The 27,391-nt window shown below is 42.7% G+C and overlaps 2 protein-coding genes across 7 annotated transcripts in view; both read right to left on the reverse strand.

Annotated features, from left to right (window-relative positions):
* Nucleotides 1-682: 682 nt before the first annotated feature.
* On the reverse strand, nt 683-14,758 carry LOC149309180 (retinol dehydrogenase 8-like). The gene is made up of 6 exons (XM_089531198.1): nt 14,530-14,758; nt 11,558-11,719; nt 8,399-8,578; nt 7,814-7,907; nt 6,064-6,247; nt 683-2,421 (listed from the first exon to the last, which is right to left on the reverse strand). The coding sequence occupies exons 1-6, from the start codon at nt 14,624-14,626 to the stop codon at nt 2,182-2,184; spliced, it is 957 nt and encodes a 318-aa protein (XP_089387324.1). The 5' UTR covers nt 14,627-14,758; the 3' UTR covers nt 683-2,181.
* Nucleotides 14,759-15,418: 660 nt separating this feature from the next.
* The window catches only part of LOC149309181 (growth factor receptor-bound protein 7-like), a 95,469-nt gene continuing 83,496 nt past the window's right edge, over nt 15,419-27,391 (reverse strand). For 5 of the 6 annotated variants that reach the window (XM_089531898.1, XM_089531899.1, XM_089531897.1 and 2 more), the window contains exons 11-15: nt 25,645-25,761; nt 21,763-21,823; nt 21,060-21,147; nt 19,208-19,301; nt 15,419-17,107 (exon numbers count right to left, since the gene is read on the reverse strand). In XM_089531898.1, coding sequence (XP_089388024.1) covers nt 16,961-17,107; nt 19,208-19,301; nt 21,060-21,147; nt 21,763-21,823; nt 25,645-25,761 — 507 coding nt within the window. In that variant the 3' untranslated portion in view covers nt 15,419-16,960. The remainder of the gene's footprint in view (nt 17,108-19,207; nt 19,302-21,059; nt 21,148-21,762; nt 21,824-25,644; nt 25,762-27,391) is intronic. The other variant, XM_089531901.1, reaches the window with a different exon arrangement.

Consider the following 27,391-nt stretch of genomic DNA (forward strand, 5'->3'; position numbering starts at 1 on the left):
AGTGTGCTGTAGACATTATTGGTGCCTTGATCTCCTATATTTTGGAAACCCTTCCACTGGGGCACTGTCAGACTGAAAAAGTAGAGTTTGGGGGCTGCATTGAGTCATTAGCAACTGTAAGTATGAATCTCCAGAAGTTATGAGATTATAACTCCAGTTTATGATCTCATAACTACCCAATAAGAGATTAGTTTATCTGTCACTTGACTAGGTTGTTGTGAAGACAGAATGAAACACATTAGCTTATGAGACATCCAAAACTGGACATAAAACACATTACTCATGACAATGTTACTATCAAACATGTGACTTTTGGATAGCGGCATTATTAATGCTGTCACTTTCTAAGAGTAACGCAACTGGTAACATCACTACTTTTAAAGAACAACAAGTAACTTCTACTTGCTACACTTTAAATGTTGCCTTGTTACTTTTTCAGGGGCCATTTGAGATCTTTTGGGCCAATTGGGCATGTCTAATGGGAATTCTTAAAAAAAAATAGAGTAACCAAAACAAAGCACTTCAGGTAGTGCATTATGAATGTGTCATTCTTAAAGTAATCTGAAATGTTCTGCTTTTGAGGGGGAGGAAAGAATGGCAAACAAATAGTACTTTGCTTGTTTAAAAAACAGTGTCCCAAGCTCTGGAAAAGGTGATTAGCAGAAGGGCATTTAGTGTCAAGCAAGGATTTGAGTTGGCATTCTTTCCATATTAATTTCCCATATTAGTGTTGCTGAGGCACTGCTTTCTGCAGTAACAACCCCCACCAATTTCTCAAAAAGCTGAGGAACTAAAGCTCTTTCATAAACTTTATGGTTTAAAGAACAGCTCCATTTACCGATTTTACAGCATCACTATGAAGGGCTAAAATCCTCTTGCAAAATTCCAAATCTCATCTGCCCCACAACTTGGGTGTGACATCATATCATACAGTCCCGTGCTTTCTGTTTACAACTACATGATCTCCATCTTTTCAGATTCAAAAGTAAACACCATTCAGCTCAATAGGGACTCTCCATAATGCAAATTTAGGATTGCCATTTTCACAACCAGCAAAATGTCTCTCCAGCTGCTGGTCATTTTCAATCAATCTTGGATTGGTTTCCTCCCTGCCATTAACATTTTGTTCCTTAATGGTTTCCAGTTTTCACCATATCCCAACTGGTTTTATTTATACATACTTGTGGAACCATTTTCTGCACAGGTAGCTTGACTTACACAATCTCTGATAAAGTGCAACTGTCTGTGCAATTATTTTTATGCAAGCATAATACTCCAACATGATTCTAGACTAAAAACCACAGGCTTATTTTCTATTGTTTTTCTTGGCTAAAGAAGAGTCACTGAATCCACTGGGTTTCTCTATGTGTCAACTCACTATTAAGCAAATGATTAAATGGGTCTACTCAGGACTAACCAACAAGATTCCAGCCAAAATGTTAAAGTATGCACGTAATAGCTGTGGGCAAACTGCAGAATGCAAGCTGTATGCAGCCCATGGGGTTGTTTTTATGGCCTCCAGGACCCCAAAGAAATCATTTTTAAATACCCTCTGGGCATGAGGTGGGCATTTCCACCACATTTAGAGGCCCCTGCAGTTCTCAGAGGGCCAACAAAACATTTTGCAAAATATTTTGATTGATTGATTGATTTTTTTTTTTTGCCCCCAAGTGCCCTATAGAAAATGAGGGCATTTCCACTACATTTTGCCTCCCCCATCCCAGACCAATTTATGCCCAAGAAAAGGTTTTGTTCAATAGAAAGTGACTTCTGCTCATTTCCTATTGTTTAAAAACAAGCATGTTCTGGTTCTAAAATGGCATAAGAAGGCCCTAAAACATGGTGAAAATAACCCCCATGCCCCCCCCTTGTGGGTATTTGGGGCAAAACAACTTTTTGAATGTTTTTTTGTTGGCAGTTTTGGAACGGTAACCCTCCAAATTTTCCTGGGTGTTTAATGCAGTCCTCTAGCCTTCCACAGTTGCCCACTCCTGACATGGAGTGAAAAAAGAAAGTAAACATAGCAACAATGCAACCAGGTGTTTTGAAAAATTTAGATGCAGACAGAAAGTTTACTATAGTGAAGCAAATCCATGAAATGGTGTTCTGATGGGATCTCTTGGCATCACTCCCTCGTCTCTCAGTGGCTTTAAACTCTGGTCTCTAAGCCTCCGAAACACCTCATCTGAAGCCCAACAACCTGGCACCTTGCCTCATTTTGTGGGCTTGCCAGCGGATCAGCCGAATGGCTTTCAAGCTGATGTGCAAAAGGGTGTCATATCTGAAGACGAGCTTATAGAAAGAGTCGGCCATCAGGACGCCAGTGGGATCAGCATGCTTGAGAGCAGTCATGGGTGTGTAGATGGCATTGGTTTGGTGTCGAAAGGGTGGCTTGGTTGTGGTGATCACTTTCAGTGTGTGCTGTGAAGAAAAACAATGTTCTTGTGAAAGTCAGCAAATTCTAATTCAGCCTTCCCCAATGCAGGACAGACCCTACTCTGTATTCCTCAGGTATGTTTAGGTATTTTTCACAAAAGCATCCATCCTCCCCAGAGAGCTGTTAGCTGGAGATTATGGGCTTTATAGTCCAACAAATCTGGAAGACATTGAATTGGGAAGATTGACCAGGGCAATTTCTCTTTCCTTTTCAATGCAAGTTATTTAGCAACTCCTGAAATCAGAGACATTAGAAAAGGATGCTATTAATCCAGTTTTAGACATGTCTGGCCACTAATCAATGCTAGTCATTGGTGAGCAAGAAGGATTCTCTTGATGGGCCAGTTAAAGAAATCTGAATCAATTAATCATACAGAGAATTCTAATTTTGTACACCCAAAGGTCAATTTGCATATGAGCAATACCAAATGTGGTAAAGGGGGAAATTGTTTTTAGATGATACATGCCGAAGTTACAGCATGTGGGAAGAGGAGATTCTTTTTACCCCTAAGATGGCATATGTCTGATGGGTTTTATTCCTATGTCAAACTAGAATGTGGAGCATTTGGGTTCATTTTACCATATGACTTTGGATCAGTCTCTCAGCAAAGTGCCTATGAGAATAAAATGGAGGAGGAAGGAGAGAATTCTTTGAGGAAGACTGGGAAACCTCTTTTATCCGGGGAGCCAAATAGTTTCAGGAAAAAAATGGTGTGTATGCGCGCACACATGCACATGCATTTTTCTGGTACTTGGGGTGTACAGTTTAATTAAATACAATTAGAAACATACCAAAGTGAACATTAAAACAGAATTAAATTGATACAATATTAAACACATTACTCATTAAAAGAATAAAATGCAGTTAAAATGATCAAAGCGCTTAAAAACAATACAGTTAAAGCAGTACAAAATCCCAAGGTCATTTTTAAAAGGCTTTCCGTTTCAAAAGCCTGTCTGAATAAAAATGTCCTAGTTTGATGACAGGAGGACAACAAGGAGGGGGCCATTCTGACCTCCCCGGGAAGGGAGTTCCGCAGTCTGGGGGCAGCCACCGAGAAAGTACTCTCTTGTGTTCCCAGCAACCATGCTTGTGATTGTGGTGGGACTAAGAGAAGGGCCTCTCCTGGTGATCTCAGAGCCTGGGTTGGCTCATACAGGGAGATAAATCTGCCAGATAGCCTGAACCTGAAGCCATAACAACAGATTAATATACCAGATTAATGCATACATATACAGTGGATTCTCATTATCCACTGGGGTTTGGTTCCAATACACACACCGGTGGATACCAAAATCCGTGGATACTCAAGTGTCATTACATATACAGTGCGCCTGCGTCATACGCTAGTGCACTATACACGGCAATGGTGTGTGTTCTGCGCGCACGCATGAGCCCCATAGTTTTCGGAACGGATCCCCCACGTAAAGGAAGGGTGCGCTGTAATGAGCAGTAATGGTGACCCTTACATAAAATGGCAAATCAAGGTTTGCTTTTTGGAATTTATATATATATTTGATTATTTTTCAAGCTGTGGATGCTTGAAGCTGTGGATAAAAAATCTGTTTATATGGAGGGCTGACTGTACATCAAAATTTCAACTTTAAGCTGTGATAAATGCTGGCTCATTTTAGTTGAATTGTTACTGTTGTATGTGGTCAAGTCATTTCCAACTTATGGTGACCTTAAGACAAGCCTATCAGGGGTTTTTCTTGGCAAGATTTGTTCAGAGGGTGTTTGCCTTTGCCTTTTTCTGAGGCTGAAAAAGTGTGACTTGCCAAAGGTCACCCAGTGGGTTTCCATGGCCGAGCAGAGATTCAAACCTTGGTCTACCAGATACTAGTCCAACATTCATACCACTACACCATGCTCGTGGAAGATGATTTCCCAGAAGCTAGTGCAGCTTAAGGAGAATCAGTAGGACGTCTATGATTCACACTTTCCCAGAAATAAGTAAGTATTGTTCCAAATTAGTTACTGCTAGACGATTCTATGCAATCCAGAGGATCTCGTGTTGAAAGGCTTTCCAGGAAGCAGGGTAAGATCTTCTTTCCACAAACAGATCAAATAGAGCATGGATATATTTGCATTGCTAACTCCTGCTTAGGTATGGAAACCTTTCAACACATTTTCACCCTGATTTATGCGACTCCTATTTCACAGGAATTAAAAATTAACTGCCAACGTTTTGACTGGTCATTTCAAGTCACATCCCCTTTCACCTTCTTTTTCTCTTGGTACTTGGCTCATACCTGACTAGCAGCCAATACTCACTTGGCAATAAATTCAATCATAAACCAAATTTATAACAGTATTATTCTCACTCAGCATGATAGGCTTTGTAATAGGTTACAAAGGCCATGTTATGGCAAAAGCTATGCCTTCAGAGTTCCCAGTATGCTTACAAGTGGGTGTATACTTAAGCTTAAAAGTACAATGCTAAACCCACAGAAATGTAAAAGGCTTTGGAAATGGGTTAGGTGGGATTATTTATTCATGGAAGTATTTAATTTGCAAACAAGCAGGGTATTATAAATGAAGGAAAGAAACTGGAACCAAAATGTGAATATGTCATTATTTAGGTTCAGGGTAGTTTTAACAGGAGAAAGGAGGAGGATCAAGATGTTCAAGAATCTCTTTGCTTGATTTCTCATGTATTATACAACTCAAGACATATTCTACAGTTTTTGGGATGGTGGCAATGCTGCTAAAATGCTTCAAATGAGAAGTACCACAAAACCCTAAACGATATTACCTAATACTGTAATATGTATAGGATTCTAGAAAACTGTCCCAAAGAATGTGTTAATGCTATGCCTCCCAAGCCACCTGATGTAGGGAACCAGCCTTGTTTTTCTTCCAGGGACGTGTCCTATATTTGCCACACTGGATAAAACTGAAATCCCTGAAAAAAGTCTTTGGAGGAGATACAAAGGGAAAATGTGAGGTTTTTAAAACCAGAAGTACAACTAGAAACAGGCGCAAAACTGGGAGAAAGCGAAAGTGGTTGAACACAAAGCTAATATCACAGTGAACATTGCAAGCAGCTGCTCACAAAAGAACTGAAATGTGCTGCTTTTATGAACCATTCTAGCTGCACTGCACATGAAAGATACTGGCTTTTTAAAAATACAGCTGGTTTAAAAAAGGAATTAAAAGAACTGGAAAAAAGCAACAAATTAACTGCAAAAAGTTATCTGGAAGAGCCTTCAGTCTGTTGTTTACTCAGAAAGAGAGCTAACATGGTATAGTGGTTTGAGCACTGGACTAGTACACTGGGACACCAGGGTTTGAATCCTCTCACTCAGCCATGGAGATCCACTGGATTACCTTGGGCAAGTCAAACTTTCTCAGCCTTAGAGGAAAGCAGGAGCAAATTTTGAGTTGAACCAAACTATCAATTTATAACTATGGCTTTTTGCTTCTCCCCAGAATTATAGGCTGGAATCTCAGGGGAACTTAATCCATCTCCATGAGAAGGGAACACAAGTATACCCTCTCCTGGATCAGCAGCCTAGTGTGTAAATTTACTGTGCATATGCAGTAAGGTATGGTCAAGTTTTGTAATGAAACGATTGCCTGCCTCCTCACACATAAACACACTACCAAGACATTAGGATTTTCACCTCAGCAATATCTTCTGGGGTCTGACCCAAACTGGAAAAGATGGCCTTGGAATTCTTCAGGTAGACGTTGGTGAATATCTCAGCTGTTTCAGGATCTGTCTGAGAGTAATCGGCCTTTTCCGCATCTTCATAGACCTTCACTTCAAACTCAGTCACCACTGGGCCCGGCTCTATCAAACTGACACTAATAAATAAATAATATTTTTTTATATTTATATCCTGCTTTTTGTGAGATCATTAAAAAAACTACAAATCAAGCAAACATATGTATGGTCATCAAGGTGATATGTTTCAAGGCCAGCATATTCTGATCGGACCTCCCCACCTTTCACTCATCTGATGTGGTCAAAGAGTTCATAATTAAGCTCTAGAAACACAAAAAAGGACAACTCAGCCTTTTAATAAAACAATTATGAAAAAGGTGAATAGTTATGGAAAAGATGAGTAGTGAACAGTCAGCATTACTCACTTAGCTCTGTTCAGGTATTACTCACCATGCTTTCCTCAACAAAGGAGCATGTACCAATGTTCCCACTGTTGCTCTCCTCAGATGGAAAGTAACGTGTCTGAAGAGGAGAGATCCTCTTCAGATGGAGGCTGGCCATATGAGCAAGAACCATGGAAAACAAGAGCTCTTGCTCACATGGAAAGTCTCTATGAGAATAGGAACCTATTCTCTGAACATGCAATGCTTTCCATATGAAGGAAATGAGGATAGGAGCTCCCCTCCTACCGCACTGAAGAATGTGTTGTGAGTACTGCCCAAACAAAGCTAATGTATTATTCCTAAATAATTCAGTGGTAACCACAAAACAGAATAAATTATTGAAGGGCCACCTGTTCTTCCAAGAACCTGCTCAGGTCCTGCCACTGGGAATGGATGGATCAGTTGATTTCCAGGCTACATCAGTTTTATATGTGTTTATTCATGAGTCCAAATTCCACACTAATTGTCATTTTTAAAATGTGCATAAACATTTGTATTTAACACATATTTAACTATGTACTTTTGAACCCAGTTTCTAACAAAAATATATACTCTTTTCTCTCCAGCCACACAATTCTATTTCATCATAAAATAGGCATCTTATGTACATTTCAATGTTTCTGAACCAATTGCAAAATGCACAGAGCTGTGAAATCCAAAGGATAACACTGTGGTCTGATCCACCCATTCATTGCAGATTTATGAATCAGGTTGATTCACTATGAAATGCGAACATGAATTCATCAGCCATCTCTAACTGCAACTTTCAGAGGTAAGGTAGGTACAAATGGCTAAAAACCTGTATAGCTGAAAAACATACACAAAAGACATGTGAATGCTGGTATTATTATTTTCCAAACAAGTTACCACCTCTTTTCTGCTAGAGCTTCAAGAAAGGAATGAAGTTTTTTCCCCTTTCCTAGACTCTTTCAATGTGGAAACTGATCTCTGTTGAATTTCTGTCTTACCATACAGTTATTTATTTATTTCACATTGCAAGACTGTGGAAGTTTGTTATATTGTAGCTGCCATGGCTTTATCTCATGGAATCCTGGAGTTTGTAGTCTGGGGAGGCCCTACAGGCCCCAGGATTCCACAAAATGGAGCCATGACTTATTAAATGGTTTCACACTTCTGTAATTGTGTGGTGTGAAGGAGGCCATTAAGACCATAGGAGATCCTTCCACAAATGAGAATGATGCCATGCCAGACTATAAACACGTAAGGTTTAAAAGCACGACTTGACTACAACTCGCCACTCACAAGATGTTGAACTTGAGTGCCTGGACGATGAGGCTTTCGCAAAAGCCCTCGATGGCAAATTTGGAGGCTGTGTAGATGTCATTGAACACAATGCCTGGAGAAAAAGAAAGACCAAAGAAAAGAGATGATGGCCAAGTTGGCCAATCCACAGGGAATCCCACATGGTTACTTTGCTTTTGTAGGTCAGAGTGTCTGTTTTTCACAAATTGCCAGCACAAAATTTCTCTTCATGTGGAAAGAAGGGGCTTTAATCATTTACTCCCTACTGTGGCACTATGAGGGGCAAATGAGACACTAGAGCTGAGATCCTACATTACTGCAGCATATAGTAACTAACAACTAATGGTTGTACGTTCCACTTGCATTATGCAGTCCCTAAACTGGCTACTACTCTAGTGCAACTAACTGGCTCACTGATACATGCACATGACTAACACCTCATTACACAATTGCAATGCACAATGTGATACACATTGGTGCATGTTCCACATTGGTCTTTTGCATGTTCTGTAGAGGGGCCTTGTGAAGGGATGTTTCGTCTGGGGTGTGTGCACAAAGCTATGTGAACAAAGTAAAAGCACCTACCTTGCAAACCCATGACACTGCTGATGACCACAATGTGGCCACTCTTCCTTTTCTTCATGTCAGGGAGGACCTCCTTGATCATCCTCACCACACCAAAGAAGTTGGTCTCCATGATGACTTTCATTTCCTCAATAGACTGGCACTCAATGGGACCAATGAGACCAACACCAGCATTATTGACTATGAGAGAAAGCCAAGAATTTTGTCTGTTAACACCTAGGCATCCAATGAGAGGATAGATCAAGTCGGAACAGAAATGGGGAAATGTCATCTGACAGTGAAGAATCGATGGTGCTTTAGATATTGTTGGACTGTCCACTAGCAGGACATGAGTGCAAGAGCATCATCTCTTGTTTCCCATTACTGCAAGGAAATCTCCTTACTTGTTTTACTTGTAATTTCAGGTTATTGCTCTCCTCCCATTTCCATTATTAGAGAACCGAACTGTTTTGCATAGCATATTGGCATTTGGATCTGAATATGCTACTGATGCTGAATGTCATATGCAGACAGTGTATAGTAGATAGCAACAACCGTAACAGAGTGGCAGCAGGTAACTCCCATGTCAATGGAATGGTAAATCCACTCCAGATTTTAATTCAAACTCTGAAGGAGCTATCCAAGGGATTGGACCCTATCTCCAGAACCCTGGATAGCTCCTTCAGCATTTGGATTAAACTCTGGATTGCTCCTTTGAAGTTTAGCCTAAACTGCAGAACAAATTTACTGCCCCATTGACATAGGGGACACCAGCTGCCACAGCCATTAACATCCATAAATCACTCCAGTTCCTTTTCAAGCTGTCCAAGTTGATGGCCAATGTGATATCTTGCAGTAAAAATTCCTTGGTGTGACGTGTGCATTTTATCTGTGTCTCCTGTTCATACACTGTGAAAGGCTTTTCACGGATTCGGGGCAAGTCACCCTTTCGGTCTGCAGTCACACACATGGGTACCAGCAGCTAGTTTAAGCAGCTACTACTTGGTCTCTGAATGTCTGTTTCTATCCAGAGAAAAATTTGCTGGATAGCAAAACACAGAGAACAAGCCTGATTGTTTAAACCATCCTCCCTTCTGTAGCAAGGATCTGCCAAGGACCTAAAGAACAGTTGGCTTGCTTGGACCATTTAGATCCCAATCTGGGGGATTTGAGTTTGGCTCAGTGGCAAGAAGAATAATTGTTCTGGAATGGCTCAAAGATATGTGTGCAAATGTTTTACATTGGGCATTACTGTTCCACAGTTTCAGAGGACAGCCTACCCACACCCACACTCTACTCCATTTATATCACTGCTGTCCCTTCCTGGTACCAATACCTGACCTACATACAGAACTGAGATCAAAACAACGTGACCAGGTAACATTTTCTCTCTTTTTCCCCCCTTTTGGACCTCACTCAAAGTGTTGTAAAGCTAACATGCTCCTTGGAACTGGTCCAGATTAATTGAAGCTATCTCAGGACTTGTTTCTTATAACCACTAAAAGCACTATTCACATTTCTTAGATCTGTAACATAAGAATATGAAATATTGTATTTCATCTTAGTAAATGACCTTAAGCAATGCTGTTTGTTCTCTCAGTCTCAGCTTCTTCCCCATTTGTAAAATGGGAATATTAATACTGATCTACCTTATCAACACTGAATGCAGGAACTGGCATGCGACAGTGTTCCAACCAGATACCACCATCATGTATTATTACTCTTATCTCAGTGTATTATCTCAGTGCTGAGCCCAACCCACCCAGTTATGAGGGAAGAGATGTCGTAGCTGCTCATCACATTAGGAATTACTCTGAACTTCGTTCAATACTCCTCCCAGTTATCAGGCTCCTGTCCTTTTAACATACTGAAAGTGTGGGGTGGACTCAACAGACACAGCATTTTGCAGCTCCGCAGCAGTTTTGCAGGAAAGATGGTGTTGTGCCTGCCAGCCAAATAAACACTGAAAGTACAGAAACCTTGCTAGAAGAGAATACAAAGGCGAGTTTTAGTTTATCACATGAAGGAGATCGGGAGTTTATCCTGCGAATATCCTGGGAAAATTGTGCAATTATGGGAAACGATTTCACACGACATTGCACAAAACCCGCCATTAAAGTGGTCACAAAGAAGCATTAATGTGCATCTTTTTACTTTTGGGATTTCAGTGCCAATGCATTTCTGATATCACTGTATTTGCACAATTACATGTGATAATCATTCGCACAACTATTCGTCATTTTCGCTTTATTTGTGGGATGCTTTAAATGCGCTTTAATCTCTCTTTAATGCTGAAATTAGCCCCAGTGTGATGAACTCCTTCGACGGGACACATTAGAGAGATATTTTGGCTATGTGAAGCTCAGCTTAGCTTCTTTACCATATCCTGGGAAGAATTTGCAGAGCCAATAAGAAATTCTGGGCCTTGTACAAAATTTATATCCAGATTCCTAGCCCTCCTTTCTCCTTATCTCACAAACTGGAGAGGCTCCCCCCAAACACAGCAGGCCTAAAAATGCCTTGCTGGGAAGGGGTGCTCATCTGGATTGTGAGCGCAGTTGGACATAAAGGGTTAAAGCGCATTTACTATCACCATAATCACCACATCAGAGTAGGACTTGAGAAAGTTATCTTTTGGACTGCAACTCCCAGAATCCCCCAGTTAGGATTACTACTTCTGTAGTTTAAAAAAAAGCTCTGCATCGGAGTTATAATCTATATAGTCCCTTTTGCGCCATGTCTGCTATTTACTCTGAGAGGAGAGAGCTATTCTTTGAATACTATGTGGTCCAGCATAGTATAGCAATTCCACATGTGGTATGTCCTACATTTCTGTCCAGGAGGAATTTCAAAATGTCCTCCATTTTGAGCATGACTAAGAAGCACAAATTTACATTTATATTAGTACTTTTAGCTTTTATTTTGTAATGTCCCACATTTTTCTTGAATGTCCTACATTTTGCAGTGCCTTTTCTCCTTTGTGGTTATGACATCTGGTCACCCTGAAACACAGGGCAACATCCGAATATGTTCCAAGCCCCTTAAACATCTTCCCCCTTGCTCTTGCTGCGACATCTAAATTAAGATGTTGCACATGCAAAGAAGGGATGTTGTACATCCCTTCTTTGCAAATCTAGCCCCAGGAGACAATGATGCTGCAAATAGTTTTTAGATACTCACTTAGGATGTCAATATGCCGTTGGGGAATGCTGTTGATGCAGTTGCGGATGGATTTCTCATCGCAGACATCCAGCTGTTTGATCTCCAGAGTTTTGTGGAGGACAGGCCCCGCTGCTGCTTCCAGCTTTTCCTTCTTGGACAAGTTTCTCATTGTAGCAATGACTGGAACACAGAAACTTGGTCACTTAGGACAAAAATCTGAGGTTGGGAAAGGTTTTTTTTAAACTACTATTCCCAGAATACTTCAGACATCATGCCCAGCGGCCATGTAGGTTGGGGGTTCTATGGATTATAGTCCCAAAAGGTAATTTTTCATTAAAAGTGAAACAGATGGGAACACTGTCAAGTGAATCCATATCTGGTTGGGAAACCATGCTCAAATGAGTCATCATCACTGGCTATGCTTCAAACTGGTAGAAAGTCTTGAGTGGAACACCTCAGGGGTCTATCCTAGGGTGTTAGGCGGGGTACAGACTGGCACAAAGTGGCAGCCTGTGGGCAGTCATGATGGAGCGTCCACACACTCGATACGACTCTGCCCCCTTAGCACCATGATGCCGTGCATGCTTCTAGATGGCGTGTGGCATCGTGGCGCGGCCCTAGCGGTGCATCTGAATGATGCAGTACCAGAAGGGCATCACAAAGCTGTGCCACCATGGCTATGATACCCTTTAGAGGGCGCAAAAAGAAGCTGGATTTTCAGGCTCCTTTTTCTGCTCCCTAGAGGCCAGATTGGTACTGCAGCATGCGGTTGCTGCGGCACCAATCTGGCCATTAAAGGGGCGGCTGGATGCTGCCCATCTGTTGAGTCCCTTAGTCTTCAACATTTTTGTCAATGACTTAGATGATGTGCTGGAGGGCATCCTTATCAAGTTTGCAGATGATTCAAAAGTGGGAGGTGTGACTAACACATTGGAAGATAGGAACAGAATTCAAAAGGACCTAGCTATTGGTCAGAAATTAATGAAATGAAATGCAACAGAGACAAATGCAGAATTCTATATTTAGGTCGCAAAAACCAAATGCACTGGTATAGGATGGGGGATACATGGCTCCACATGGAAAATGTATGTTGAAATTATTGTTGACCATGAGTTGAATATAAACCAGCAGTGTGATACTATAGCAAAGAAAGTGAATGTTATTTTAGACTACAGTGGGACCTTGGTATCTGAAGACTTGCCATCCACGGATTTGAGCATCCACAGACAGCAAGCCCGCGGTGTCCCCAATGGCAGCGTGTGCACGCAGTCATGCAGCCATTGGGGACAATAGAAATCCTCCCTCCCTCCCTCATTCCTTCCTTCCCCCTCCCTTCTCCTCCAAGGTTTCTGACCTGGGCTTGGTTTTGGGACCGGAGACTGGAGCCCCATCGGCTGGAGAAAGCCAACACCTAGAACAAAATTCCAGGCTCCGGCTCCCTCCGGCTGATGGAGTCCAGCCTCTGACCCCGAAGCCAAGCCCGGGGCAGAAGCCTTGTAGGGAGAGGGAGGGGAAGCGGGGAGGGAGGTAGACCTCAGCCCCATTGTTCCCAATGGCGACACAGCTGCATGGTCACGCCACCATTGGGGTCAATGAGTCTTGAGCATCTGGGGATTTTGGTATCTCCCAGGAACGGGAGGGGGGGGGGTCTGGAACAGATCCCTCGCGGATACCGAGGGCCAACTGTATATTAATAGTAACATAGTTTGAAGGAAGTAATAATTCAGCCTGTCAGGCCTTTTCTTGAATACTGCATTCAGTATTGCACATCTCATTTTAAGGTATAGAAAAGATAGAGCAGGTTCAGAGAAGGGCAGCAAGGATGATAAGAGGTATGGAGAACTAAACATATGAGGAAAGGTTAAAGACTAAGGCATGCATGATTGCATTTTTAAATACCTCAAGGGCTGCCATAGAGAGGAGGAAGCAGGCTTGTTGTCCGCTGGTCCAGAGGGTAGGAACAGGTCTAACAGTTTGAAGTTACAGAATCAATTGGGCAGATGTGGTGGAGTCTCATTTTCTAGGTATATCCAAAAAGAGGCTGGGAATGGTTTAGCTGGAAATCCTGCACTGAACAGACTGATGGCCCACATGAGGCACCTGCCAGCTCTGTGATTCTATGACTCAATTTCACTCTTCCTACATTATCCTAAATTCTATTCCTGAAGCATACACCTGCTTGTATTTTGGGCTACACCTTGGTTAAATTTTAAAAACATGGTCAGGGTGATTTTAAAAAGGAAATTTCTCCAATCTGTTATCAAGTTGTGCCTACAGATCACTAGAGAAAAGTGATGTTTATCTCCATGCTGTGCAACGCAGGTGATTTCAGCACATCAAACTATTACTAAATTGCACAAGACCAGACCAGGCTGTTTTCCTCTGAAGTGGATTGGTAAACCTAAATACAGGCCGACAACTGCATCCCGTAATGTCAGTGTGTATGTTGTCAAAAGGGACACACTGGAAGACACCAGGCGTGTCCAACAACCATGGATGAAGTCTGAATATAAACTTTAAAAGTAGAACTGGACTATAATCAACAGATTATGACTTCTGACATAAAGATGAATAAATGTAGAAGCTAGCATCATACGAGTGAAAACTAATTTTTAAACTTGCAAGTAAAGGGATAACTATCCCTGCATCTGTTTGGTAACATATTCTATAAAATGTTCAAAAGTAGTATTAATAGGTGCAGCTTCTCATGGTTTGCTTACATATATTCTAGATAACAATGCTGACTTAAGAACAAACAAACCAAATATAGCCATGTAGGTCCATGTAGGGTGGGAGAAGGGAATCCCAAACCAAGTCAAGTAAACCCTTTATTTGGTTTAAAGTACCTTCTTATACCCCAGGATAAACAAGATTTTGTGTTTTAAAAAACTTTTCTTCATCAGGCTAGCTGATATAGAAAAGGAGGAAAAGTTGGGAACAAACAAAAGGAAATCCAAAGATTAGGCCAATACAGGGTTTTAAAAACTCACCTTTGAACCTTCTCTGCTTGTCCTTTGCTAACTTCACAGCCAAAGCAAGTCCAATGCCAGAGGAGCACCCGGTTATCAGTACTGTTTTGGAAACCATGTTGGGCCTTGGTTGAAGAAGGATGTGTGACTTCCAGGTGTAAGGCAGCAACTTTTAGAACTCCTTTGGAAAGGCTGTGTGCTTCCCTAGCACTATGAAGTTTGCCCTGACATCTTTCCCAGAGGGTCCCTCTTCGAGAATCTTAAAAAGGCCAGCTTGAGAGCTCACTGGCCTATATCCAAGGCTTTAATCTCCTGACCCAAGTGGATTTGCATGGCAAATCCCACCTAATCCCTTTCCGGGCCACTCGTGATGCATAAATAAAACCACGAGACCTGGCAAGGAAATGTATGGAGGAAAGTCGAATTACCTATCCCCAGAATGCCTTGCATGGAGCATTACCCAGGATGCTTTGCTTTAAGAGCTGCCATGCTAAATGTCCATGCAGTATTGAAGCTGTGAAGCTGCATGGGAAAATTTGTAAGAGATGTACAATTCTGACAACCTTCTTCATTTGATATTGCCCAGGTTAGTTCAGCAATAGCTATGCAGTCCTCTTGAGCACATCTGGAAACAGGAAAAGAGCACCAAAGGTCAATTGACAAAATGGCAGTGAGGGGAGTCTGGTGTTGACTTGGCCTTATTTCTGCCACAAAGACTGCTAAGGCTGGGGAAACATGGAGAGTTCTGAAATATAAACTTTTATTTATACGGAAGAAACTTTGCATCTTTGATATATGGAACGATAAAACAGTCTTTTGATTCATTACAGGTCAATATTTGCTATTCATTTAAATGGTTGCTGTTAACTTGCCTTTTTCCTCAGAACTGATTTGCATACAAAACCAAGGATATGGAAAAAATAAGATTTATTGTCATCACTTATATATACACAATTCATCACAGTATATACTGGCCTTATAAATTTGTACAATAACAGTGACAGAACTTTCTTCCTTCGTCCATTGTCAGCCCCAGGATATTTTCAACCCTTTCATGCTAAGACATAAGAAAAAACAACAACCCAGTTCTTGCAACCACAATTCTTTGCCTTGTTCTCATGCTTAGCTGTAATATATAGAGAGGAAAGATTTTCAACAAAGAATCTTGTGGCATCTTTAAGAGTAACCAGTTTACTTCAACATAAGTTTTTGAGGATTACAGCATCTCTCCTCAGATGGTTTTCAGGGGCTGAAAAATCCACAAAAATTTATACTGTAATAGATTGCTTAATCTTAAAGATACCACAAGACTCCTTAACCTCTTTCCTCTCCTCTTTCCATATCGAAACAGACTAACATGGCTACCTCTTTGAAAATTGCTTAGATTTAATAGCACCACTAGGGCCGAAAACAAGGACCATTAGATCTGTACTCAGTTGGTTTTTCTTGCGGAAAGCCACTTAGGGCTGCCATGACTGAAGAGTTCCGAGTTCCTAAGAGTTCCTATCCTGAGATATCCTTCTAGGTTACTCTTCCCCGCTAATAAACCCATTGGTCTCCCCTGATCTGGTAGGCCTATAAGAGGCTCCAGGACAGGTTTTGGCCATCACTTAGGCAACGGTTGTTGTGGCTTTTAATGCCAAGCCTAACTATTATCCCACATGCGGCTGGGTCCCTTCCTCCCAGTTAGAGACCCGATCTATTCCCCATGCAGTCTGCTGCCCCAAACCACACTAGAAGTTTCCCACTTGAATAAACTGTAATGCTTGGCACCAGAAAGGACAGGCTAAACAATCAAAAAGTCCCTTTGTCTAACAAAGGTGGCAGCAACCAGAAAATCTCTAGCTGGAGGCACGCAGTTGTGATTAAGAGAGCAGAAAGCAGTGGGAAAGAGGAATCAGTTCCCAAGATATACACCCAAGATTGCAAATGTCCCAATGCTTCCTTCAGTTGACTGGGAGTTTGAAACAACACATGAAAACCCTGACATCTCTGCAGAACAACTCCCATCATATGGGACCACTGGAATCACATTAGGGAGCAGACAGATACAAGTAATGAAGTGACAAAATCTCTTAAATGTGGTGGCAAAACCTAGTCTGGAACAGAGCGCACAAAGAGTCCTGCCATGAAGAGGGGCACTTAGCAGGTAGATGGATGTAGTTTCCCTCTTTATGTATGGTGAAAGCCACAGGCCAATAGAGGAGTGTCCCCTCTTCTGTAGAGATTGTAGTGACCTCAGATCATGCTCTGATTATCAAGGCTTCCTGCTGGGTAGATGAATGGGAGGATTCAAACAACCAAGGGCCTTCCTTGGTCACTTGCCATAAGTGTGATTGAAGCAAGAGCAGGTGAATGGTTGGAGTTGATCCTGGTGTGCAGAGTTCAAATAAGGCCTGCTTCTTCATCTGGCTGTGGTGGGTCATAGGGTGGAGCATGGGAAGATGGCCTATCACAAGGCAACACAGGTACAGTAGTGCTTCAGCTTGCAAGGCAGAATGCCACGGTTGATCTGGTGAAACTCCACCAACTGGATCAGGTCAGCAAAACGAGTCTGCCCATCATCCATGGTGTAGTAGAGACGTCCCTCTTCCTCGCTCTAAAATCCACAAAAGATTGTGAATCATTGCATAAAGGCAGAGGGACCAAGAACAAAGCAAGGCTAAATACTGAAAACATGACATAGTGATCTCATTGTAATAGGGATGTGCTATATTAAATTGTTGATTCTCATAAGGGAGAACAAACAACTTAAATAACTTTTTTCCACCTCTACCAGACTATGCAGTTTTCAAAGATGTCTCAGTTTCTAGTAGCGGGGGTCGTTCACCCCCCCCCCCCACCTCCTGGGAGACATGGAAGAGTGGAGGAGAAAATGTACAAGAATCCTTCCTAGTTTGCCTTATTCTTTTCACCCTTCTGATATTGTCAGGCAGCAGGTTCATGGAAGACTATAGACTGTAGTCTTATTCTCTTGGCTCTCTCCAGTCTATTTATTGTGTAACATCAGTAGGAAGGAAAGCCAGTAAGGATCAGGGAGACTATAGCCCTCCATTAATCTCTCACAGTGCCCATCTCTTGCATGACATGAAGTTTGGGAAAAGCCAGCTGCAGAACAGGGAAGCTACAGCCTTCCGCAATCCTCTCTTGGCTCCCCCTTGCCTAGCCCTGATGAAATATTGGGAGGGTGGGAGAGAAACCAGGCAACGACAGGGGAGGCTATAACTTTCTGCTGTCTTCTCTTGGAGCCTACCCCCATACAACATTAGTAAATGCTGAACTATACCCTTACATGATCCTCTCTTAGCTCCACCTGCAACCTGTGCCACACTGAGGGGGAAGCTAGCTGAAGATCTTAACTACCTCTGGTTGCTGCAGATGTCATTGTTATGACACAGCTATTAGAACACAGCCCATGATTCTTCTTCCTGAACTGGCCCTCACCCTGCCAGCTGGGTTGGGGCAGGAAACAGGTGATGAAAAGTGGGAGAATCTTTGAGTCTATTTGTGTACTGGGGAAAACAAAAGGAAGGGGCTTGAGGAGGACTGTCCTTGTTGGAGTTATTGGACAGCTATTTTTCCCCTCTTCAATTATTTATACAGGTTATATTCTTTCCATCTGTACATTATAGCCCAGGGTTTCTGAACTTATGTGTCCAACTTAATAAAAACAGACACTGCCCTACTGCACGCCAGATTCTCCCACCCCATCCTTTTGCCCCTTCCACTATTAGCACTAGACAGTTTAGGCTGGCTTGGATCCAAGAAACCTTTGTTCTATGAATTAAGTGCACTGGAAAAAATACAGGTCTCCAAGGCATTCCTGACTGGGTGACTGTTCAAGTGTCCTTCTGCTGTCCTCTGCTGCCTGGGTGGAGTAATGCACACAGTATTTCCTATCTTGTACTGGGTGGTCAGTGTTGGTTTTGTTTTTTCCCTTTTGTTATAATACATAGATATATTCGCCTGTTGGGTATCCACATTCTGATGTGGAATTCTTCACCCTTAAACCTAAATATATGTGCACTGGCTTTGATATGCCAGTGCAGTGATAAGGGGAAATGGACATTGGCCATACTTAGCAGCATCCTATTAGCAGCTAATCAATTCACAAGCAGTCAAACCTATCATACAAAAGAAGTTCCAGGGGTAAGGGTTTGGATTAAATTAAGTCCTGCTTGCAAATTTCATCAAAGCCCCATTGCCATTCCATTCTCTTTTTGTGAAATGTTTTTTAGACTGTAAGCCTGAGGGCAGGGAACAGTCAAATTAACAATTTGTATTCTGCTCTGACAGCATTTCTGAAGAATGGGGTACATATAACTACAATCAATCAATCAATCAATCAAATTTGCCTCCTACTAAAACCTGTCTAACAGCGTTAGGACACTATTAGAGTGATGTTTCCTCTGATCTAATCCCTCGTCCCAATGGACTCCAGTCTAAGACGCTTTGCTAAATGGTGAATTAAGTAGAAGTATAGCTCAGTATTAGAGCATATGCTTTTCATGTAGAAGGCCCTAATACCATCCCTGGCATCTCCAGCCCAAGGGATCATAGATAGCAAAGCACAGAAAGGTGCTCTGCTGGAAAACCTGGATTGCTACTGACAGTCCATGTAGGCTGAATTAAGGCTTGGTGGATCAAAGCATCTTATTCAGGATTAAAGACAACTCCTTGTATCTTTATCAACACCTACCGGAAGTATGAGATAGTGCTTCACCTTCTGCAAGTGACAGAGTGACAAGACAAAGCCTTTGGGATTTCGCTGGCTGTCCCGCACCAGGAATACCCTGCAATTAAGAGGAGCACAGGAAAGATGTCACTGACACACCATACCCCATCTTCTATGCCCATGGAGGCAGCAGAGTGCCAGCAAAGTACATTAGCTACTATGTCAACTCTCATCCTTATCATATGATATTGTTGTGCTAGGTTATACCATTCAAAAATTACTTCAGGTGTACTCGTGACAGTTGATTGCTGACACTGTGCATCACACCCTTGCCACATTTGTACTGTAGCTATGTTTGCACCATTTTTCATTGGCACTAATACCATTATCACCACCCATTTGCCCCACCTTATGCTTTTTTATTGGTTTGCCAATCACAGTTTTTTAAAATACAATAGTGCTATGACGGCAAGACATCATTACAGCGCCTCAGTTGTTTCAGGCTTCCATCACACTCATTAAGCCACAATGACATTATTACAGCATGGCATCACTGCAATGCACCCATCTCTGCTCAGATCTCACATTGTAAGCTGTGACACAGGAAGAGAAATGGACCATACCAATCCCCACCATTTTTGATACCTTTCTCCTCTGAAAAACAAAAATACTTCTCATGCTAGTCAGTTGTTTCAGGTTGTCCTGTTCAAAAACTACTTAATTTGTACTTATTAGGCTGTAATAATGCTATTATGCCATGACATCATAGTTTTATTACATTTGTTACTGTAAAAAAAATAATTAAAAAAAACTAATGTAGTAGCAACACTGTGGTGTGTACAACCACAGGAAAGGATTTGTGGAAATCTTTGGAAAACACCCCCATGCAGTAAAGGCATACAATACAGTAGTGACTTTCAATGGTTAACAGGACAGGATTGCAGTGTTATAACAGAAAAGCATTTATATAATAATACAATCTGAAAAAGGTTTCAGAAGTGTAGACCACAGAAAACACAGCTATTCCCTTGGGAAGTCTTGCCCTCCCCACTCAAGAACTAAAAGTAGTCAGAAGTTTCCCTGCTGAAGATTTCCTTGGGAATCCACAACAGAGGGACAAGCAGACCACGCACACGGCACCCACTACTCAATCAATCTTGCAATGAAGTGGAATGAAACATCTGTACTCAAATGGCCTACTGAATCATAACGGAAAAGGGGGTCACTAATGGATTCTTTTCAGCATGAAAACCCCTTTATTCCCAATTACTGTATTGCACAACAGCACTGGAAAAACCACAATGTTGTGTGATAAGGCTGAGACAAAAGCAAGACCAAACCACTACTAGGACGGTATAACATAAGGAACCTCCATTAACACCTTCACTCACTACTAGGATGGCATAACATAAGGAACCTCCATTAACACCTTCACTGTTCATTGCCTCCCATTAGACCAATAACCACAACCACTCTGCTTCATCTCTTCTTTAGCACAATGGATGCAAGCTGTGTGCCTTTGTTCAATTCATTTAAACTCCATATTTCTTTCTGGAAAACATTAGGGCACTCCTGAGATCATCAGAAGCTCTTCCTTCTCTGCAAATCTGTGCTTTCTGATATGCCTTCCCCAAACAGCTCTAGCCTGGCTCAATTTACTTTTTCTAATATTGGTGTAACCTTGCTTTGAGTAGCCTTCTGCAATGATTTTTACATCATATTAAAATAAAGAATCTGGTATTAGATGTTCCAGCAAGGAAAGGAGGCTGGCATCCATCCCACGCCACTTCAAGCAATGGTTCTGCTTCCTAGCATGCAAACATAGCACTGGACTACACAAGCATTATGAATTGGGAAGTTATTGCAAGATACATACCCATCCACCAACCCCTGCTGGATTATAAGGCGCTGGGTGTCTTCTCTAGAAATGTGTCCATGAAACCATGGTTGGGTTCTGTGAATGGCTAGAAAGAAAAGAAAATTGAAATCCATTTTCTTAGAAACAAGAGATTGTTCACAGTCTTCAAAATGTCCCATGAATACCTACAATGAAGAATGTTGGGGCTTATGATTCCTGGAAGATTCCTTCCTTTCCCCCCTGGCTACTATTTTAGAAATATGGGGCTGACCTGAATCTTTTGTCACTGCCATAGGGAAAGTTAGCCTGCATGCTCGCAGAGCCCCCTTGTTGCCACTTGGATTATTTCACACATGCCAGTATTGGCACAAAAAGCAGGCTCTCAGGCTAGACTGTGGCTCAAATTAAATCCTTCAGTCTGTACATGGCTCAGATGCACTCTCATCTTGTTTCCCATTTCATATGTTCCTCAGATGTGTGAAGGAATTCACAGTGTGTGCCAAGGTCCAATGACAGTTATACTCTATCTTCAAATGGACAGCTAGGTCCATTTATAGGAAGCACCATGCTGGGCAATTTGTAATGGATCAGTTCCCAGACAGGCTTGCTTAACCCATCCCCTAACTTGCTCCAATCAATAGTCACTGAACGTTATGCTAAGTTTTCACATCAGGGAAGATGGGGTTACATATTGCACCAGCTATTTGTGACAAGCACTCACCAGCACTGAGTGGAGAGTTCTGGAACTGGGTGGGAAGGCTGTATCGGTGAGTGGTCTTCTTCTAAAACATTGAAAGAAAAATGGGATTTCACAGTTTTTAAAAACTTGCCATATACTTGATAACTTTGCTGCTTGCTGCAGGCAGGATAGCCACAGAATCTGGTAATGTTTGTGACAGGTTTCAAAAGTGCACCTGCATTAATTTGCTGCCACACAAATCTAACTTCTGGCCCCTTAAGGCTGAGGCTCCAGTGAATTTCGTGTGACACATTTCAGGGTAAAGCTGTGTGGCATAAATTATAGGAGGTTTTTTGGGGTTTTTTAGGCATATGCTTTTGCGGAGCAGAGTTAGACCTGTTACAGACTGCCAAAATAAAGCTGCTTCGGGCCTCTTTGGAGCTATGATATTTAAATGATGCATGCATCCTAAGAATCCGGAAGCTGCACCAAAAGCTGCACTCCGGTGCTTAGGAATGGAGTGTGGCTTTGGTGCGACCTCTGGACTCTTAGGACCCATGCATCATTTAAATAATAATATAATAAAAGCTTTATTTTTATACCGCCCTTCTATCAATCAGGGCGGTGTACAACATAAATACAATACAATAACAATTACAATAAAATACATTAAAATTACATTAAAATACCTTCTGGCCAGTTCACAATTGCCGTCAGAGGGGGGGGGGACTAACTAGGACTTATTTCGGGGAATGCTTGCTTGAACAGGAAGGTTTTTAAATCCTTCCTGAACTGTGCCAGGGAGGTGGCCGAGCGGAGCTCTATGGGCAGCGTATTCCAGAGGGTCGGGGCCGAGATGGTAAATGTCCTCCTTGCAGTGGAGGATAATCTTGCCCCTGGGACCCTCAATAGTTGCTGCCCAGATGTTCTGAGTGTGCGAGGCGGATTGTATGGGGAGAGGCGGTCCTCAAGGTATCCTGGGCCCAAGCCATGTAGGGCTTTATAGGTTATAACCAACACCTTGTATTGCGCCCAGAAGCGAATAGGCAGCCAATGCAGATCTTTAAGTACAGGTGTTATATGACTGGTCCTGGATGTACCAGTGACCAGTCTGGCTGCCATGTTCTGTACCAATTGTAGCTTCCGGGTTTGGTACAAGGGTTGCCCCATGTAGAGCGTGTTGCAGAAATCCAAACGAGAGGTTACCAGAGCATGTACCACCGTTTCAAGGTCCCTCCGGCCCAGGTAGGGACGCAGTTGGCGGATCAGCCGAAGCTGATAACAGGTGCTCCTGACCGTCGCATCCACCTGAGATGTTAGGTGGAGCGACGAGTCAAGGAGCACCCCCAAACTGCGTACTGAGTCCTTTACGGGAAGCGTGATCCCGTTCAGGACAGGTGGAACCACCGCCATCCCTGGGCCAGGTGAACCTATCACGAGCACCTCCGTTTTCTCTGGATTCAGACTGAGTCAGTTTTCCCTCATCCAGCCCATTACTGACTCCAGACACGCCACGAGAGGAGAGACGCCATCCTCAGTCACTGCATCAGTCGGAGACATAGAGAAAACTATTTGGGTGTCATCAGCGTACTGATAACCCCGCGCCCCATGTCTCCGGATGATCTCTCCCAGCGGTTTCATGTAAATGTTAAATAGCATAGGAGACAGAATGGCTCCTTGAGGGACCCCAGTTGTGAGGGCCCTCTTATCGGAGCACACGTCTCCCAGCTGCACCATCTGGAATCTCCCAGAGAGGTAGGACCGGAACCACTGGAGCGCAGTGCCCCCAATTCCCACCTCTGCCAGGCGCTCCAGAAGGATACCATGGTCTATGGTATCGAAAGCCGCTGAGATGTCCAAGAGCACCAACAGGGACACGCTTCCCCTGTCGATGCCCAGACGGAGATCATCGACCAAGGTGACCATGGCCGTCTCAACCCCGTAGCCCGCCCGAAAGCCAGTTTGAAATGGGTCCAGATAATCCGTTTCATCCAAGATCGATTGAAGCTGGATTGCAACCGCGTTCTCGATCACCTTCCCCAAAAATGGCAGCAGCGAGACTGGCCGATAATTACTATGTATCAGGGGGTCGAGGGAGGGCTTTTTTAACAGCGGTTTTATAGTGGCCAATTTCAAGCTGGATGGAAACTGCCCATCCCTCAAAGATGTATTAATAATCCGGTGTAACATCGAAGTTACCACCGGTCCCCCCTGAGCCGCTAGCCATGAGGGACAGGGATCGAGGGAGCAGGTTGTCTTCCGAAGGCTTCCAAGGATCTTGTCCACATCATCGGTACTGACCGACTCAAACTGATCCAGTTAAATAGCATAGCTCCAAAGAGACCCAAAGCAGCTTTATTTTGGCAGTCTGTAACAGGCCTTAGTTTCATCAGATGCCTCTGAAAAAGTGGGCTCTGGTGTACAACAGCTTCATTCCACAACAATTATGTTAGTCATCTAGATGGCCATCAAACTGTTCCACATTTACTTGTCTACGTATAGGCTGCCACATCAACAACATCAAAGTTTAAGTGCAATTATAAAACTATCCATTAAACATTTCCATTTCCTTATTACATTATTCAAGAAAAAAACAACTACAAATATATTTGTACTCACAGAAATCTGCTGTGTATGCTCAGAGAAGTCTACCATTAGCAATCATTTCAAAACACTGTTACTACATTGTTACTGCAGTGAAAGTATAATATTTCCAATTACTGTAAAATCTAGAAATCACAAAATTCTTATTTTCTCACTGAGAAAAAGAGTTTAGCCAAGAGGATAGCTTAAATAGCTGCCCAAAGTGCTAGAGATAGGCTTCCTTTAAAGGCAGAGGACTGGGCTCACCTGTGCCCAATTCTCATCCAAAAAGATAAACCTGAATCTCATGTGTACCGCTTCCAAATGCAGATGTGGGGGAGCATGATTAAACACTGCCACACACAAATATTTTACTTGCATACAAAAAACCTAGTATGCTAGGGAAAAGATCTCATTGTATGCTTAGCTTTCTTCATCACATGCTAGCTTTCTATCTCCACATTTTTTGGGGGGGGGAAAGAATAATGCAACTGTGCTTGCGCATGCTTACATGCTTAAAAAGGGTGACAGATTCTCTCTTTCTCTCTTTGAATTATTAGTTCTGTTTCTTCCCCACTCACAGTCTGATCTCAGGTTTTTCTTCACTTTTGTTCCATCTTTCCTCCTTAATGCCACTCCCTCCTTCACTCCATACTATCTATCTCTCTGATATTAAATTCCTAATAAATATTTTTTCTTTTCACGTTCATCATGTACTTAATTCCAAACACCAGCTTCCTTCCATACAAGCCAGTGAACGTAAGTCTGCTTCTCTAAGGAAGCAGGCCTTTCCTGTGACCCACTGAAGGTTCGTAAGTGTCAAAATCAAGTTTTAACTCTCCCTAGGCCAGGTGAGAAAATGACGGGACCCAATGGTGTTCAAAGCCTCCATAGCTAGGGTTGCCATAATTGTCCACTTTTACCAGGGACAAAATGTGGAACAAATTCAAGACCAAACTGTAGGACAACTGCAGGACAAAACTCAGCCCAAAATGTAGGACATTGAAGAAAAATGGTGGACCTTAAATGTCCTACATTTTGAGCTGAGTTTAGTCCTGCAGTTGCCCTACAGTTTGGTCTTGAATTTGTCCTACATTTTGTCCCTGGTAAAAGTGGACAATTATGGCAGCCCTATCCATAGCCGATACCAGAAGTATCTCTTGACCACATCTTAGATGACATCTCAGGACAATCCCTTGTTCTGCTCCAACATCAACTCTGCATTTCCTTGCCAGTAAGTCAATCCGTTGCCCAAAGACACCCAACACGACAATTCCTGTTCCCCAGCCATCTTCCTTGCTTGTCTGCAAGCTCTTACTAGGAGGCAAACAGCAGACTCACCCTCCATGCCTGAGCTTCCTCCAGAGCTACTGTCAGTGCCTCGGTGGGGTTCTCAATCACTCGGCCTGTGCAACCAGAGAAGTCCATGGCCACCAGAGTATTATCTGACACACTTCGCTAAGGGATTTTAAAGAAAGGGATCAGCAACAGATCTTTCCAAGAACATGGGATCTGTCCCTAAGGACAGTATGCAAATCCTATTTCCATTTCTTTATACAGTATATATCAATCATTAAGTCTTGACAACCCAGGAGCCAGTTCAGAGTAGTTAGGAATACATATACCATGCCCAGTTTAAAGCACATTATTAGCACATGAATAGAAGAGTTTGAAACTCCAATTAGAAGTACTGTTTCCAGTGAAAAGGCCTTGTAATCTTTTGAAAAAACATTCGGATTTAATGATTCTCCTGTGAGAGAATACTCAGAGACATAAGCCTTGTCTGTGCAAAGTAAGGATACTCCTGGGGTAGCACAGAGTATTCTGGTCTCTCAACTGTCCCGACCTCCCCCCATGACCTGGTCCTCTATTCCTGCACCATAGCAGCTGTCTAAACGAGTGTCCTGCTGAGCCACTCAGTATATTTGCCATGGGTTTTCTGAGATCAGTACATGGTAGCCAGCCTCATGCTTGTCGCTGGGTGCCTCATGCTGACCTCTGAAGCAAGCAACTTGTAGCAGATACACTGGGTGGCTCAGCAGGACACTTTTGCAGACAGCCAAGGTGGCACAGGAATGGAAGGCCCAAGATCTTCCCAGAAGATTTAGAACAGCAGATAACTTATAAAAATGTTGGTTAAGAGGGTATAATCTGAAATGTGCTGGACATCATCCAGACTGCTTGCACCAGAACTGGGGTTTGGGCTGTGTGCTGCCCAAACAGGATGGCACTAGAAGAGGTGGGATGGGCCTTTAGGCCCATGCAGACAAGGCCATAGAACAAACTTTTGCTACCGTGCAGAGTTATTATCACTGAAAGCTGTTAGCTGATATTAAAGAATATAACATACAACCAGACAGGCAGGGATCTTCAGGAGTTAAAGTTCAGTTTTTTCCTATGCCAGTATCCCAAATGAGCTACCAGTAGGAGATATGAGACTCTACACTACTTTAGTGTTGGGTAAATATACACCAATGTAGCTACACTGGATCCCCCAGTTGTACAATTGCTTGTTCAATAGGCACCAGGGCACTGAACCCATCTAGTGTGCAACTATCAAAAGTGAGAGAGAAGGGTCTGTGTTTGCTTGCAGAAGGACAGGATGCAGCAAGGATTGTGCTTATCCAGCTTCTACAAAACTGCAACTACAGTTTTCACTTTGTATCCACGGGGGTTCCATTCTGCACCTGTCCCCATGGATAGCAAATTCTGCAGAACCTCAAGTCCAGCTTTCCTCAATGTAGGTGTGAAATGCACATGACTGTATTGGCATGGCCAAGTGCATGTGCTGCCACTGGGGAAAACAGGGTAGGGCCATCTGTGGATGCTCCAATCTGCAGATGGCAAGTTCACAGAAGAGAAGAACCGACTGTAGTAGCATTTCTAATTATTACAACATTGTCGTACTTCCTCAACAAGAACAGCTTCCCCAACAAGTCATCCTCATAGACTTAAAGGCCCAGGGTAGAGAGATTATCTTCATAAGTAAGCTTTCTCAGGGAAAAAACATTTAAACAGTGGTCATTGGGGGGGGGGGGGGGTTCTTCAGTGCACCCTGTTAAAGGGGTCTGGCACTGCAGTCTGCATT

Source organism: Sceloporus occidentalis, unplaced genomic scaffold, assembly GCF_023333645.1.
Source record: "Sceloporus occidentalis isolate IW3139 unplaced genomic scaffold, rSceOcc1.0.p SCAF_7, whole genome shotgun sequence".
Lineage (NCBI taxonomy): Eukaryota > Metazoa > Chordata > Lepidosauria > Squamata > Phrynosomatidae > Sceloporus > Sceloporus occidentalis.